This window comes from Heterodontus francisci, chromosome 38, assembly GCF_036365525.1.
Source record: "Heterodontus francisci isolate sHetFra1 chromosome 38, sHetFra1.hap1, whole genome shotgun sequence".
Classification (NCBI taxonomy): Eukaryota; Metazoa; Chordata; class Chondrichthyes; order Heterodontiformes; family Heterodontidae; genus Heterodontus; species Heterodontus francisci.
In genome coordinates this window covers 42,276,075-42,290,035 of record NC_090408.1, presented here as the reverse complement: position 1 = coordinate 42,290,035, position 13,961 = coordinate 42,276,075, and the positions used below count along the sequence as shown (strand labels likewise).

At 42.7% G+C, this 13,961-nt stretch overlaps 1 protein-coding gene across 1 annotated transcript in view; it reads left to right on the top strand.

Annotated features, from left to right (window-relative positions):
• Positions 1–2,305: 2,305 nt before the first annotated feature.
• Positions 2,306–13,961, top strand: part of blm (BLM RecQ like helicase) — a 56,105-nt gene continuing 44,449 nt past the window's right edge. Inside the window, exons 1-6 of the mRNA XM_068018218.1 lie at positions 2,306–2,394; positions 4,000–4,114; positions 5,880–6,640; positions 8,454–8,631; positions 12,159–12,277; positions 13,738–13,858. Coding sequence (XP_067874319.1) covers positions 4,017–4,114; positions 5,880–6,640; positions 8,454–8,631; positions 12,159–12,277; positions 13,738–13,858 — 1,277 coding nt within the window. The 5' untranslated portion in view covers positions 2,306–2,394; positions 4,000–4,016. The remainder of the gene's footprint in view (positions 2,395–3,999; positions 4,115–5,879; positions 6,641–8,453; positions 8,632–12,158; positions 12,278–13,737; positions 13,859–13,961) is intronic.

Sequence of the window (13,961 nt, the reverse complement as noted above, 5' to 3'; positions counted from 1 at the left end):
TGTCTAGTTTTCTCTTTCATGCATAAGGGGCATATTGACATTTTGATATGTTTAACTCAGTATTACCGGCACATGGTTATTTTTACAATTTATGTTTATGTTTTTGTGGTGCCAGGGAATGGGAACGTTTTCCCATTTCTCTACAGCAATGAGTTACACACAAAGAAAAGTTCCTTCCGATCCATCCCAACAACTCATCTTAGTTCCAATCTCCAAAGAGAATTCCCTATTGTACCCGTGAGACTTTATCATTTCCCACACTCTTATGTTCTTTCTCAGTATGTTGTTGATTGTGATGAACTGAATTAGATGACATAAATAAGGATTGATTTATAGTGAAGAATCCTGATATCCATCTATGAATTCCTTTAATAATAAATTAAAAGCAAAATACTGCGGATGCTGGAAATCTGAAATAAAAACAAGAAATGTTGGACTCAGCAGGTCTGGCAGCATCTGTGGAGAGAGAAGCAGAGTTAACATTTCAGGTCGGTGACCCTTCTTCAGAACTCCTTTAATTTGAATTCCTTTAAACCTGCAATCAAAGCATCACAGAAATTATCAACTTATGTCAATCTTGTCAATTGTCAGCTTTGGCTCATTAAAATGTAGAAAATTTATTGCACAGAATGAGGCCACTTGTGACCTGTGCCAGCCAAAAAAGCTATCCAGCTTAATCCCTCTTTCCGGCTCTTGGTCCATAGCCCTGTAGGTTACAGCACTTCAAGTGCATACCCAAGTGTTTTTATAAGTGTGATGAGGGTTTCTGCCTCTACCACTCTTTCAGGCAGTGAGTTCCTGATCCCCACCACTCTCTGGATGAAAAAAAATTCTCCTCAACTTCCTTCTAATCCTTCTACCAATTACTTTAAATTGGTATTGACCTCTCTCATGGGGGAAATTGGTCCTTCCTATTTACTGTATCCAGGCCCCTCATAGGCTCAGTGCTAGCACTCTGATTCAGAGGCTCATGGGTTCAAGTCCCACTCCAGTGACTTTGAGGACATAATCTAGACTGGCCATTCAGTGCATTACTGAGGTTGCTGAATTTTGTAACAGACATTAAATGGAGCCTCTATCAGTTTAAGTGGATATAAAAGATTATATGGGACTACGTGAAGAATAGCAGGGAAGTTGTCCTCCTATAATAAAAGCAAAATACTGCAGATGCTGGAAATCTGAAATAAAAACAAGAAACGCTAGAAGTACTCAGCAGGTCTGGCAGCATCTTTGGAGCGAGAAGCAGGGTTAATGTTTCAGGTCAGTGACCCTTCTTCAGAACTGGCAGATATAAGAAATATAAAAGATTTTAAGCAAGTAAAGCTTGGGTGGGGCAAGAGATAACAAATGAGGTTTTGATAGGACAAGGTCACAGAACAGCTGACCAGAAGGTCGTGGAGCAAAGGCAAACAATATATTAATGGTGAGCTGAAAGGCAAAGCATTAGTACAGACAGGGTGTTAATGGACTGAAAACTGAACAGCCACAAGCACAAACATGAAAAAAAGTGGGTAGGCACAGTAGAAACAAACTGATCAAACTAAAATAAAATAAACACAAAAAAGAAAAAATAACAAAAAAATAAAAAGGGGGAGCCCCGTCATGCTCTGAAATTATTGAACTCAATGTTCAGTCCGGCAGGCTGTAGCATGCCTAATCGGTAAATAAGATACTGTTCCTAGAACTTGCGTTGATGTTCACTGGAACACTGCAGCAATCCCAGGACAGATATGTGAGCATGAGTTCTCCTCCTATCCAGGTCAACATTTATCTTTCAACCAACACTATACCAAAATAAATTAACTGGTCATTGATCTGATTGCTGTTTGTAAACCCGTAAATGGCTGTTGTATTTGCCTACAAAACACCAGTGACTACATTTTAAGAAATAGTTAATTCATAGTAAAGCACTTTGTAACATCCTGAAGAGTGCAAGGTGCTGGATAAATGTAAACTCATTCTTTAATTGTCTTATTAATAACTTTTCTTCCATTTCTAAGTTTCCACAATTACATTTTTCTGTTCGGCCTCAAAGTTTGTGCCAACTACCAAGGGATTTTTTGGCTGCAACTAACCATCACAATTACATCCAACAATTTTTCATTCTCCAACTGTATTCTGTGGAAATATGGTAATGTTCAGTAAAAATGGTAGTAATATTAGTTTTTGTGCTAATCTTTCCCAAATCTTTTGATTTCATTGCGTCAATGGTCTAAATTGCACATTATTTTTAAACCTGCTTAAGGAGTAGCTTCAGGCTGTTGGCATAGAGACCAGCAGCGGAGGTGGATCCTTGACCTCTGACGCACTTCCTGGAGACGGCGGCGGCGGCGGCGGCGGCTTAGCCGCGCATTTTGCGCGGCAACTTCAACCCGGGAGCGGGAGCGGGAGCGGGTGAGGGACCGGAGACCGGATTGCAATGGTTACAGGCCCTTTAAAGAGGCTGGGAGTGGATTGCAATGGTGATAGTCCCCTTAAAGGGGCTGTGACTGGATTGCAATGGTTACAGTCCCCTTAAAGGGGCCTGACTGGATTGTAATGGTTACAGCCCCTTTAAAGAGGCTGGGAGTGGATTGAAATGGTGATAGTCCCTTCAAAGGGGCTGTGACTGGATTGTAGTGGCTACAGTTCCTTTAAAGGGTCTGGGACTGGACTGGACTGGAATGTTTACAGTCCCTTTAAACATTTCGAGACAGGCTTACAATGATTACAGTCCCCTTAAAGAGACCAGGACCAGATTGCAATGGTTACAGCATTTTAAAGGGGCTGGGACTGGATTGCAATGATTAAAGGTCCTTTAAAGGTTTTGGGACCAGTTTACAATGGTTACAGTCCTCTTAAAACGGCTGGGATCGGATTGCAATGGTTACAGTTTCTTTAAAGGGGCCGGGACTGGATTGCAATGGTTACATGATTACAGGCCCTTTAAAGGTTTTGGATCAGGTTTACATAGGCCCCCCACCCCCTTAAAGTGACTGTGCTGGGTTTATGGGTTCCTTAAGTAAGGGGACTCATTTCCAGGGATTGAGTTAGTTGAACGTTTTTTTTCTTTGAAATTCCTGTTATCTTTGGACATGGGGTTTAATTCTGGCCATTTCCATGGGTAAAATTGAACGAATGCAAAAATGAGCACTGGGTTTAGAATGGTTATAATTCTTTCAAAGAGGCTTTGGTGACATTTTAGTCTTAATGCCTCTTTCCAATGCAGCACTGTTAAGTTGGGAACTCAGAGTCTGCTACAGGCCTGGGTGAATTTGAGGGTAACTGCATTTTCATAAACATCTATTTCTGGCAGAAGTCAAAGGATTAATTAGCAGCTGCAAACTGCTGTCTCTGCAAAAAAAGGTGCATCCTATTGGATTCCTAATCTGTCTGAGATAGAAAAACTTGCATTTATATAGAACCTTTCACGACCTCAAGATCTCCCAAAGTACTTTACAGCCAATGAAGTACTTTTGAAGTTTAGTCACGGTTGTAATGGAAATGCAGCAGTCAATTTGTGCACAGCATGTTCCCACAAACAGTAATGTGATAATAACTAGGTTATCTGTTTCTTTTTAATGATAGTTGAGGAATAAATATTGGCCAGTACTCTGTGGGGTGGGGGCTCCCCTGCTCTTTGAAATTGTATCATGGGATCTTTTCGTCCATCTGAGAAGGTAGATGGAGCCTCGGTTTAACATTGCATCTGAAAGGTGGAACCTCTGACAGTGTAGGACTCCCTGAGTACTGCATTGAGAGTGTCAAGTCTCTGGAGTGGGACTTGAACCCACAATCTTCTAACTCTGTGTGAACCATACTGAAGAAATATGACACTTGGGGAATGAAAGAAGAACAGAGTGGGGGTTGTCTTGGATCATGTTTGTGTCACTCCACGTAAATCGTTGCATTGCAGCATGGGCAGAAATCTGGGATGGAGGGGGTAAAACACATTTTAAAAAAATATAGATTAAGCTGTCACTGAACATTTATACTAACACAGAATGTTGCTTGTTCTAGCTTGGCTGTTCTGCAGAATGACTTGTTTACCACAGAACAACCTCCAGAAACAGCTGGAGCTTCACACAGAGAAGGGAGTCCACAACAAGCTTTCACTTGGGAAAAACAAGCAAGGGTACGTACTAAACATCTGGTTGGAGTGAGGTAATGCAATACTGTGTAGCGAACATGTGCTGTTTTTATATACAGTACATTGTTACTTGCTCGATCACAAGTCGTGGGAGTCAGTTGCCAGCATTCGCCAGAGCTGGCGGGCAGCCATAAAGACAGGGCTAAATTGTGGCGAGTCGAAGAGACTTAGTAGTTGGCAGGAAAAAAGACAGAGGCGCAAGGGGAGAGCCAACTGTGCAACAGCCCCAACAAACAAATTTCTCTGCAGCACCTGTGGAAGAGCCTGTCACTCTAGAATTGGCCTTTATAGCCACTCCAGGCGCTGCTTCACAAACCACTGACCACCTCCAGGCGCGTATCCATTGTCTCTCGAGATAAGGAGGCCCAAAAGAAACATTGTTACTTGCTAGTTGTGTTAACCGTAGATATAACATTAAAATGTGAATTGATGACATGCTCCTTGTATCTCTTTATAAGAGTTCATATTTGAAGCAGTATTTGCATCTAAGTTTTGTGTAATGTACTTAAATCTACTCGCTAGCTGTCTTCCATTGTCTGTGAGTCCTTGACCTCTTGTTATAGAGCTCATGATTGGCCAACACATCCATGGGTTTCAGTTTATCTGTACTCCTTAAAAGCAGAATGCCTCATTCTTCCAAGTTGTCTTTTCTCCAGCGTAAATATTCCCTGATTCCCTAGTCCCTGTTTATAACTCGGGTGCTCAATCCAAGCTGTCCATTCTGAGAACCATGTTTTAGGACAGATGTCAAGGCCTTGGAGAGGAGATTTACTAGAATGGTGCCAGGGATGAGGGACTTCAGTTAGGTGGAGAGACTGGATAAGCTGGGATTGTTCTCCTTAGAGCAGAGAAGGTTAAGGGGAAATTTGATAGAGGCATTCAAAATTTTGAAGGGTTTTAATAAAGTAAATCAGGAGAAACTAGTTCCAGTGGCAAAGGGTCGGTAGTCGGAGGACACAGATTTACAATGATTACCGAAGAACCAGAGGTGACATGAGGGAAAAATAATTATACAGCAAGTTGTTGTGATCTGGAATGCACTGCCTGAAAGGGTGGTGGAAGCAGATTCAATAACGTTAAAAAAAAACTGGATAAATAGTTGAAAAGGCAAAATTTGAAGGGCTATAGAGAAATAGCAGGGAAGTGGAAGTAATTGGATAGCTCTTTCAAAGAGCTGGCACAGGCACAATGGACCAAATAACCTCCTGTACTGTATTGTTTTATGGTTCTATCATTTAGTTGCTTTCACTGTACCCTCTAGTAGCAGGATGTTCCCACTGTCATATGGTGACGGGAATTGAAAGTGTACTGCCCCAGTAACCATGGTTATGGCGGCGTAGTGATTAAGTTACAGGACTAGTAATGCAGAGGCCTGGTTTAATAATATAAAGAACGTGAGTTCATCCCATTGTGACAGTTTTCTAAAAACAATCTGGAAATAAAAAGCATAAAGCTGTCAGATTGTTACCCTCTGCAGTGGCCAAGTAAGATATTTCTTTGCATCAAATGTACAACAAATCATGTTCAGTGGATTGAGAAGAAGGCTGCTTCTCAGGGCAACTTGGGATGGGCAATAAATGCTACTTTACCCCCATCCCGCAACTGAATTTTTTTTTTTGAAAAGAGAAGTGAATGTAAAATGGAAGCGATATCTTTTCTGGCCCTTTTAAGTGTGTCTAGAATTAATACAATGAAACATCAGCACATCTCCAAGCTGGGCTTACATTTGAACCTAATTCATTATTGACAGGACGTTTACGTTCAAGAAGATTCTCCCAGGCACTGTTGGAACACCCAGTTTCCAAAGGGTAACAGGTACTTGCGCTCTGAAGGACAGGGATGTGAATGCTTTTAAAAATGTTACCGTGAGTAAGTCACAATCGACCCTGCGCTCAACAAAACCTGATGAGCAGCAGCCAAAAATCAGCAACCTTTTGCAACAAACTGCCAAGCAGTCGGAGTCGAGCTCAAGAACGGCTCCTCCTTTGTTACACAGTTCCCCACCTCTGAGGCAGGCTGAAATAACCTGCCCTGTTTCTAAGAAGCTTGATCCAGATCAGTCGTTTGCCTCTGTTATTAGCCTGGATGATTGGGATGATCTGGATGATTTTGAAACGCCATGGAAAGAAAGAAGTAGTTTGAAAGTAACTTCGCCTTCAAGCACAGAACAGCCTGCACAAAAGCCTAGTAAACTGAAGAATATAAATACCAGCAGACTGACTTCTCTCAAAAACCCAACTGGGAACGATCTTCATTTGAAGAATACCAATGGCGAAGAAACCAAGAATAGTACAAGTGGAGTGACTCCAAGTGAACTCTGTACAGAATTAAAGGGCGTGAATGATCTTGTAATCTGCCTGGACAGCTCCCAGAAGGAGTTTCCTCATAGTGAAGATGAAGACTGCATCGAGTCTTTCCCTCCAAGGAAGAAAAGTTTCTCTTCAGGTGCAAGGATCATCTTGAGCGACGATGAGTCAGATGGCAGTGGGAGGGAGGATAAAGAAGAGAAAAGTAAGATTTATTTTATTCTAAGTTGTTGAAAGTTAATGAATTGCTTCACAGAGGCTCCAGTAAAGACTTAAAGATTGCTGACCTTCAAACAGCTGGGTGGTTACTTTAGTCACAAATCCAAAAACACTAAGCAAAATATTTACAAGCTCGCCTCGGCTGTGAAATCTAACCTGTCATTGCTTAACTTTCACATGGAGAATTTTGTATTTAGTTTTTAAAAAAAAATACACGTTTTTTGTAACAAGTTGCCCTGTATCTGTGGTTGCTGGGCACCTGCATGTGATTGGCCCTGTCAAGCTGAATCCTGCTATTCATTGGTTCTTACTGGTCTAGGTCTAACACACTGTTGTTGGCCCAAAGGGCCCGTACCTCTCCATTTCTGCTATCTGGCTGGTTGTTCTGCGTGTAAATGCGTCCTAGAGATTCCATATCTTTTCCCTCCCCACAGTCACCTAGTTTCTGCCTAGGATCCACTCCCCGGAATTCTGTTCTCCATGTCACTCTCCTCCTCCTCTAAGATCCCGTCTCTTTGACCAGTCTTTTGGTTGCCCCTCCTAATTTTGGTCTGTTGACTATTCCAGTGCTCTCCTGGCCGGCCTCCCACCTTGAATCCTTTTTAAACTTGAGCTCATCCAAAATTCTGCTTCCTAACTCGTGTCAAGTCTCATCACCCTGTACTCACTGACTTACATTGGCTCCTGGTCCAGCAACGCCTCAATTTTCAAATCCCTACATAGCCTCGCTCCTCCCTATCTCTATAACCTCCTCCAGTCCTACAACTCTCCAAGATCTCTGCACTCATCCAATTCTGGCCTCTACGCATCCACGATTTTAATCATTTCCCCATTGGCGGCCATGCCTTCAGCGACTTCAGCCCTAAACTCTGGAATTCCTCCCTTCACCTCTCTGTGCCTTTCCTTCTCATTTAAGATGCTTAATCTTTGACCAAGCTTTTGTTCACCTGTCCTACTAATCTTCTATGTGACTTGGTGTCAAATTTAGTCCGATTATGCTCTTGTGAAGCACCTTGTGATGTTTTTATTTTGTTAAAGTTGCTGTATAATTGCAAGTTGTCGTTATTGTCTCTGTCTCTATCTGTCCCAATCCATTTCTCATTAAAGTTGCTTTATAGAGGTGTTGCTATTGTGTTCTGTGTGTCAGTTAGAGCATGAATAGACCATATGGCCCCTTGATCCTCCTCTGTCATTTAGTAAGATCATGGCTGATCTTTGACCTCAACTCCACTTTCCTGCCCTATCCTGCTATCCCGCGACTTCCTTAGTGCCCAAATATCTATTGATCTCCATCTTGAATATACTCCATCACTGAGCATCCACAGCTCTGGGCAGAGAATTCCAAACACTCAAGAAAGTTCTCCTCATTCAGTCTCCTTATTCTGAGACCATGACTCCTAGTTCTAGACCTGACAGCTGGGGAAATGGCCTTTCAGCATCTACCCTGGCAAAACCTCTAAAAATCTTAAATGTTTCAATGAGATCACCTCTCATTCTTCTAAACTCTGGAGAGTATAGGCCCATCCTACTCAATCCCTCCTCATAGGACAACTGTTTCAACCCAGGAATCAATTTAGTGAACCTTCATTGCACCCACTCTAAGGCAAGTATATTCATCCTTGGGTAAGGAGACCAAAAATCTACACAGTACTCCTGGTGTGGTCTCACCAAGCCCTGTACAATTGCAGCAATGTTACCTTTCTCTTAGCCTTTATTGCAAGGGGTTGCAGCAGAACATACTAATCACCTTCCTAATTGTTTGCTTGTACCTGCATGTTAACTTTCTGTGATTTGTTTAGTTAACCTGACAAATGCCGACAGCCTCCTAAGCAGCCAGCCGCAGGCACATCTGGATGCCATCCCCACGGACTGTCCACAACCTAGAGACCTGGAGAACGAGGATTGCGAGTTAGATTTTATTCCGCCATCCCCTGAAAGTGATCAGCTCTCTCTGCCATCATTTCTGAAATGTCTCAGGTTTGCCTTATACAAACAATTGTTTTTACAGTACAGATTGCAAGGGAAGAGACTGATGCCATCCTGTGGTTGGAAGTGTAATTTTTTGGCCCTCTCCATGGAGAGACTTTCCCAAGTTTAATAGGCTAGAATTTGCTGCCAATTTCCTGCGAGTTTAATGCCACTTGTATAAATTGTCCAGCAACTCGTGGTGAGGAGGAGGTACCCCATGAACTATGAATCGCCATAAGTTGTTTGATGATTTGCACTGCTCCATTGCTAGCCTCATGAAAACAACAGCTTGCCCTCAGTTTCTCCTTGAGTTTCAAGATTTGCTGAATTTGTGCATTAATTACCCATTAAACTCGCCACTGAAAGTCAGGACTGGTACTTAGCAGGATAAGCATTAATTTTCCTTCAATGCCTCTCAACCTCTCCCTCCCAGACAGGGAACAATTTAAGCTGTGGAGTTTCATTCCAGTAGCTAGTGAATTGTTCTTAAAGATCTAAAAAAAATTCTTGCTTTTCCTTTCTGTCTCCATTTTTTCTCTCTCTTATATCCAATCTTTTTTCCTCTCTCTTTATTTCTTTTTCTGAACCTGATTAGACTCCAATTCACCCGATTTCCTCTCTGTCGTTCCCCTGTTTCTTTCTCAATCCTTATGTCTCATTGGTTAAGGAGATAAACTGTTAGTCCCATCATTCACCTAGGTCTCAGATGTTCTGTTGCCCTGGCTGCACTGTTATCAGCTCCCACTTCCAGCAAATTATGGTGCAAGCAAGTTTCAAACTGAAGGGTGTAGGAAAAAAAATCTAACTATCAGGATACGAAGCTCTGCTCCAGCCAAATCTGGGCCAGTATTTACCTCCAGCATTTTTGTTACATTGTCACTCCACGTTGTCATGGGTTTCACAACCATGCTGTCAAAAGAATTATGACTTTATTATTCCTGTTTTCCCTCTCTTTCACTTTTTTCTGCATTGTGTTTGAATGGCTCAGGTTGGTAATTTCACGAGGAATCCCATTGGGAGGACTTACTAAGCCCAGTAGGGAGCAGTTTCAACAGTGTTAAATAAAATTTATACAGTGCTGTATCATGTCTCAAACCTGCTTCATTGTGTAGTGAATTACTTTAAGAAGATCATTGTCACATAGACTGAGCTGGTTTAAGGAGCAGGCCCACCAACACCCCAGGGTAGCTCATAATTGGCAATAAGTGGAGCCTTGCTGACATTACCTAAACTTCTTGGCAGGATCCCACAAGCAGTGGTGCTGTTTGAAGAAGGAATGCTGAGTTAGGCACTGTAAGAAACAGCATAGCCATGATCATGTTGAATGACAGAACATTCTTGAGGGGCTGGATGGCCTCGACCTGCTCCTATATAAGACCACACTGCCGACCTTGTAGCCTTGCATTGGAGTGTTGACTGAGATTAGAGGCTGAAGTCCTGGCGTGGGACTTGAACTCACAAGCCGCTGACTCTAGTGAGCGTTGCTTACTTTGCCAAGCTGCCACTTTGTGTGGTGTATCGCCCACATCTTAGAAACATAGAAAATAGGAGCAAGAGTAGGCCCTTCAGGCTTGATCCGCCATTCAAAAAAGATCATGGCTGATCGTCTAATTCAGTACCCTGTTCCCGCTTTCTCCCCGTATCCCTTGATCCCTTTGGCATTAAGAAATATATCTATCTTCTTCTTGAATATATTGAATGACGTGGCCTCCACTGCCTTCTGCGGTAGAGAAATCCACAGGTTCACCACCCTCTGAGTGAAGAAATTTCTCCTCATCTCGGTTCTAAATGGCATACCCTGTATCCTGAGACTGTGACCGCTGGTGCTGGACTCCCCAGCCATCAGGAACATCCTCCCTGCATCTAGCCTGCCTAGTCCTGTTAGAATTTTATAGGTTTCTATGAGATCCCCTCTCATTCTTCTAAACTCTAGTGAATATAGGCCTAGTTGACCCAATCTTTCCTGATATGTCAATCCTGCCATCCTAGGAATCAGCCTTGTAAATATTCTTTGCACTCCCTCCATGGCAAGAACATCCTTCCTCAGATAAGGAGACCAAAACTGCACACAATACCCCAGATGTGGTCTCACCAAGGCCCTGTATAACTGCAGTAAAACATCCTTGCTCCTGTACTCTTGCAGGGTGAATTGTGCAAGTTCTTGCAGCCTCCTTGCACATCCTTGAGCTCGAGGACTCTTCCAAGCCAAAACATGTCTTCAACTCCTAGTTTTGAAATAATATCCTTTTCTTTTTTTTCCTTTCCTGAAGGCATCAGCTCCCGTCACAGGGGCACAGTCTAGTGCCTACAGCACCCTCGTACCTCACCCAAGTGCCCATTCTTTATGTGTGAAGCAGGGCAGTGAGTCTTTCCAAGGATGTGTCCCTGCAGAGGGCATTACAGCTGAGCCCAGTCCTCAGTGTCCTCACATGCACTGTCACATGGGGGTGGAAATAATAGAAACAGGAACCCTCCCTACCCCCACACACACCCAGAGCCTAGCAGTGCTGAGGAAGTGTTGATTCTCTATCTGCTATTCCAGTTAAGATCACTTAACATACTGCAGACCACAAACTAAACCTGGGGACGTCTGGTATTTATAGCTTAGTACCATATCAGGCAGTGTGAGAACCTGTCAAACAAACTATACTGCCAGAAACTTGTTGTGTTTTTTGAGAGTGAGGATTCCCATCTCAGGGAGTAATTCAGTGCTGGGCATTGTTATGTTCCTAAGCTGCTTCCATCTGTAATGATGTAGATAACAACTGTAACTGCCATTTATAAGAGTGCCTTAAACAGGGCGGCACAGTGGCGCAGTGGTTAGCACCGCAGCCTCACAGCTCCAGCGACCCGGGTTCGATTCTGGGTACTGCCTGTGCGGAGTTTGCAAGTTCTCTCTGTGACCGCGTGGGTTTTCGCCGGGTGCTCCAGTTTCCTCCCACAGCCAAAGACTTTCAGGTTGATAGGTAAATTGGCCATTGTAAATTGCCCCCAGTGTAGGAGGTTAGAGGGAATATGGGATTACTGTAGGGTTAAGTATAAATGGGTGGTTGTTGGTTGGCACAGACTTGGTGGGTCAAAGGGTCTGTTTCAGTGCTGTATCTCTAAATAAATAAATAAATGTAAAAAACATCCCACAGTGCTTCACAGAAGCATAAGGGGAAAAATATCAACACTGAACCCCCGGAGAACCATTTTAAGGAGGAGTAAGAGAGATTTGGAGAGCAAACTCCAGTGTGCAAGGATTATGCAGTTGAAGGCACAGCCACCAATGTTGAGACGAAAGGGGTGGGGTCAGAAGAATGATGAGTTTGGGCAATAGTGGGCCAGGGTGATGGGGTGGAATTGAAATATTGTGACTATATATTTTTTAAAAGTGAAGAATATGGCATGATGTTTTATGGCCACTACTTGCTGATACCTGTTCTCCACTCCCTCCACCTTAAACATTAAGCTCTCTGCGCTGTAGCTTGTTCACCAGAAGCATTTGATTTGAATTAACTATAATCCTTTATTGATACAATCTCTGTCCACAGTGACTCAGCAGAAACTGTGCATTCCAGGGAAAAATCCGCCTCCTCGACTTGTTCACGGCCGCGAGAAAGGGAACCCACCAAAGGAGCAATGTGTATATCAAATGATAAACAAGATAAGGGTAAGAGTTGTGACTAGTTGAGGTTCCCTTCTTTTGTAGGTTGTACTAAAGGAGTAAAATGTTTCAAATTGTGGTCACTATGTATAATAAATCTATATCTAGAAGATATAGGTGTGTACGTGTGTTTGTACATAGGTATATGTGCACAATCTGTTGAAGGTGGCAGAGCAGGTTGAGAAACTGGTTAAAAAGGCATACGTGATCCTGGGCTTTATAAATTGAGGTATAGACTACAAAAGCAAGAAAGTTATGATGAACCTTTATAAAACACTCAATAGGAGTGTATTGTGTCCAGTTCTGGACACCACCATTTAGGAAGGATCTGAAGGCTTTGGAGAGGGTGCCGAAAAGTCTTATGAGAATGGTTCCAAGGATGAGGGACTTTAGTTATGAAGGTAGATTGGAGAAGCTGGTGTTGTTCTTGGGGAAGAGAAGGTTGAGAGGAGATTTGATAGAAGTATTGTAAATCATGAGGGGTCCAGACAGAGTAGATAGAGAGAAACTATTCCCATTGGTGGAAGGGTCAAGCACCGGAGGACACCACTTGAAGGTGAATGGCAAAAAAATGGCGACATGAGGAAATTCTTCTTTCCGCAGCGAGTGGTTAGGATCTGGAATGCGCTGCCTGAGAGTGTGGTGGAGGCAGATTCAATGGTGGCTTTCAAAAGGGAATTGGAGAAGCACCTGAAGGAGAAAGGGTGGGGGAGTGGAGCTAGCTGAGTTGCTCTTAGAGCGAGCCAGCATGAACACAAAGAACCAAATGGCCTTCTCTGCTGTAATTATTCTATGATTCCATATTAAAATATCTTCATATTTACATTCACTTGCTGTTAATATTTTCCATTATAAATTACTATGTCCACATTTATAATGGGAACTGCCTGTGTAAATGGTCATGATAATTGCACCCTCCCTCCAGCGGTAGTTTCCATTATAAACTTGGACATAGAAATGTCGCAGGAAATCAACTAGTAAGATTATTGATAATTTTTTGTAATAAATCCTATAAGAAATTTGGGAGAAACTGCTTTACCCAGAGAGTGGTGAGAATTACATAGTAGTTACAGCACATAAACAGGCCATTCAGCACAAAAGGTTCATGCTCCACACGAGCCTCTTCCCATCCTACTTCATCTCATCCTATCAATATATCCTGTTCCATTCTCCCTCATGTATTCATCCAGCTTCTCCTTGAATGCATCTGTGCTATTCATCTCAACTACTCCACATGGTAGCAAGTTCCACATGAAACATGAGATGTAGAATTTGCCCATAGTTACCTGATGCGTATTTCAGTGTTATTTGTGTTTGATCAGCCTTGTCCAGCATGTTAAAAGGGCGCTTTTTACCTGATAGATTTCAGATGCACATGTTGTATTTCTGAATATTTTAAACTGAGAAATTGTGTCAATTAAGAGGCCAACTTTGTCCATTTTGTAATGAAACCAATACGTCAACAGGGTACAGTGAACAGCTGATCCAAGTAATGGAAGATATCTGTAGCTTGGTTGACCGGATTCCTGTGAGTGAACTGCAGCTTCTGTCCTGTGCAAGCCAGCTGCTTCAGCAAAGAGAGCTCCGGTAGGTGCTGGCCCTCCCCAGCAGCTTGCATTATATTCATGAACCTTTGAACCACTACAGTGAGATGCTTAGTTAAGGGTCCAGTCTTTCATTACTTCTGCTC